At 46.1% G+C, this 2,495-nt stretch overlaps 3 protein-coding genes across 3 annotated transcripts; all 3 read left to right on the forward strand.

Annotated features, from left to right (window-relative positions):
• Window positions 1-732: 732 nt before the first annotated feature.
• On the forward strand, window positions 733-915 carry Smp_182930 (hypothetical protein; the record flags this gene model as incomplete). Its single annotated transcript, XM_018797820.1, is given in 2 exon segments — window positions 733-885; window positions 904-915. The coding sequence occupies 2 exon segments, from the start codon at window positions 733-735 to the stop codon at window positions 913-915; spliced, it is 165 nt and encodes a 54-aa protein (XP_018646738.1).
• Window positions 916-1,081: 166 nt separating this feature from the next.
• Window positions 1,082-1,255, forward strand: Smp_107810 (hypothetical protein; the record flags this gene model as incomplete). The annotated part of the gene is made up of 1 exon (XM_018797831.1): window positions 1,082-1,255. A coding segment is annotated over one exon (174 nt), but the record flags the coding sequence as incomplete, so codon positions are not given.
• Window positions 1,256-1,302: 47 nt separating this feature from the next.
• On the forward strand, window positions 1,303-1,452 carry Smp_182920 (hypothetical protein; the record flags this gene model as incomplete). The annotated part of the gene is made up of 1 exon (XM_018797842.1): window positions 1,303-1,452. The coding sequence occupies one exon, from the start codon at window positions 1,303-1,305 to the stop codon at window positions 1,450-1,452; it is 150 nt and encodes a 49-aa protein (XP_018646740.1).
• Between the last annotated feature and the right edge of the window lie 1,043 nt (window positions 1,453-2,495).

Here is a 2,495-nt window from a genome sequence, read left to right on the forward strand (position 1 = left end):
CTTGACTGTTTCTTCTGCAAATACCAGACCGTCTTCTCTGATTTTTACTGTTCATGCATTTTCGTACCGATTGCGCTTCGTTTCTGTTCTTTCCTTATTGATCTTCTGCCAAAATACATTCTATGTCTGACCATCGCCATATACTACTTATATGGATATAAGTAGACCACACCACGGTGGCAACATTGGCTACGATGCGGATGACCGACCCGTCATCAACTACTACTGCAGCTACTTTCGGTAGGTCCGAATTGTTTTGCAATACACCAATCGCCCTCCACACCTGTTCTCACACCTCATTCAACACGTGTTCACATGACATGTGTGTTCGTGTTGAGTGCATAAACTGACTGTCTCACTGATTGACACATCGACCGACTGACTGTTTGATCAACGTGTTGATTGATTGATGGATTGATTGGTAGACGTATTGATTGACTGATTGACTGATTGATTGATGAGATGATTGAGTGACTGGTTGGTTAATGCAGAGATCGACTGACTGAATGACAGTGGTTGCGTTGGCGAGTGTTCGCAATGCAAATGTGTCGATGGTGAATGTGATGGTGAGTGTCGACAGCGTGTTAATGTTGGTGTGTAGCTGAATGCATGATCACGATCGGTGGTGTAGTGGATTCAGAGAATCAGAGATTCAGAGAATCAGAGATTCAGAGATTCACACTAATTGTAGGCACAGTGACACGGATGTGGGATGACGAGAGGGTGGATGGTATGTGTGATGTGTGTTTTGTGTGTGGAATTGTGACGTTGTGTGAAAGCACTGTGTTGTTTTTGTCACGGAGTTGTGTAGATGGTGTTGCAGTGGTTGATGCATTGGTAGTTGTTGTATTGTATGTTGTTGTTTGTGTAGGCGTAGATATTGGTGTGATGATGTTGTTGGAGACGGTGGCATAAGTGTCGGTATTTGGTGTTGCATTGATAGTTATGTTGGTGGTGTGACCTGAGACAGAGGATGTGACTGGCATATTGCGAGACAATGTTGAGATGATGTTGATTTGTGACGAGTGTACTAATTGTGGTTGTTTGTGTGTTTGTGTGTGTTCTCTCTGCTTCTGTACAGACACATCGACAGGCGTTAGGACTGAGACCAGCAGCGTCGGGCACACAGACACAAGTGCGGCGTCAGAACTCAGTCAACCGAACACCACTAGCACTAGTACGAGCACAAGCAAGAGCACGAGCATGGGCACGAGCACTAGCACTAGCACCTCCGCCACCACAAGCACAGCATTGACGCCGTCGACGACGATGACCACGGTGGCAACATTGGCTACGATGCGGATGACCGACCCGTCATCAACTACTACTGCAGCTACTTTCGGTAGGTCCGAATTGTTTTGCAATACACCAATCGCCCTCCACACCTGTTCTCACACCTCATTCAACACGTGTTCACATGACATGTGTGTTCGTGTTGAGTGCATTGACTGACTGTCTCACTGATTGACACATCGACCGACTGACTGTTTGATCAACGTGTTGATTGATCGATGGATTGATTGGTAGACGTATTGATTGACTGATTGACTGATTGATTGATGAGATGATTGAGTGACTGGTTGGTTAATGCAGAGATCGACTGACTGAATGACAGTGGTTGCGTTGGCGAGTGTTCGCAATGCAAATGTGTCGATGGTGAATGTGATGGTGAGTGTCGACAGCGTGTTAATGTTGGTGTGTAGCTGAATGCATGATCACGATCGGTGGTGTAGTGGATTCAGAGAATCAGAGATTCAGAGAATCAGAGATTCAGAGATTCACACTAATTGTAGGCACAGTGACACGGATGTGGGATGACGAGAGGGTGGATGGTATGTGTGATGTGTGTTTTGTGTGTGGAATTGTGACGTTGTGTGAAAGCACTGTGTTGTTTTTGTCACGGAGTTGTGTAGATGGTGTTGCAGTGGTTGATGCATTGGTAGTTGTTGTATTGTATGTTGTTGTTTGTGTAGGCGTAGATATTGGTGTGATGATGTTGTTGGAGACGGTGGCATAAGTGTCGGTATTTGGTGTTGCATTGATAGTTATGTTGGTGGTGTGACCTGATACAGATGATGTGACTGGCATATTGCGAGACAATGTTGAGATGATGTTGATTTGTGACGAGTGTACTAATTGTGGTTGTTTGTGTGTCTGTGTGTGTTCTCTCTGCTTCCGTACAGACACATGCACCGGCGTTAGGACTGAGACCAGCATCGTCTGGACACACAAACACAAGTGCGGCGTCAGAACTCAGTCAACCGAACACCACTATTCCTAGTACTAGCTCCATCCATATCTCAAGCATGGCCACTAGCACTACCACTAGCACCTCCGCCACCTCAATCACAACATTGACTCCGTCAACGACGATGACCACGGTGAGCAAGTTGGCTACGATGCGGATGACCGACCCGTCATCTACTACTACTGCTGCTACTTTCGATAAGACCGAATTGTTTTGCACTACACCTATCGCCCTCCACACCTGTTCT

This window comes from Schistosoma mansoni, assembly GCF_000237925.1.
Source record: "Schistosoma mansoni, WGS project CABG00000000 data, supercontig 0160, strain Puerto Rico, whole genome shotgun sequence".
Taxonomy (NCBI): domain Eukaryota; kingdom Metazoa; phylum Platyhelminthes; class Trematoda; order Strigeidida; family Schistosomatidae; genus Schistosoma; species Schistosoma mansoni.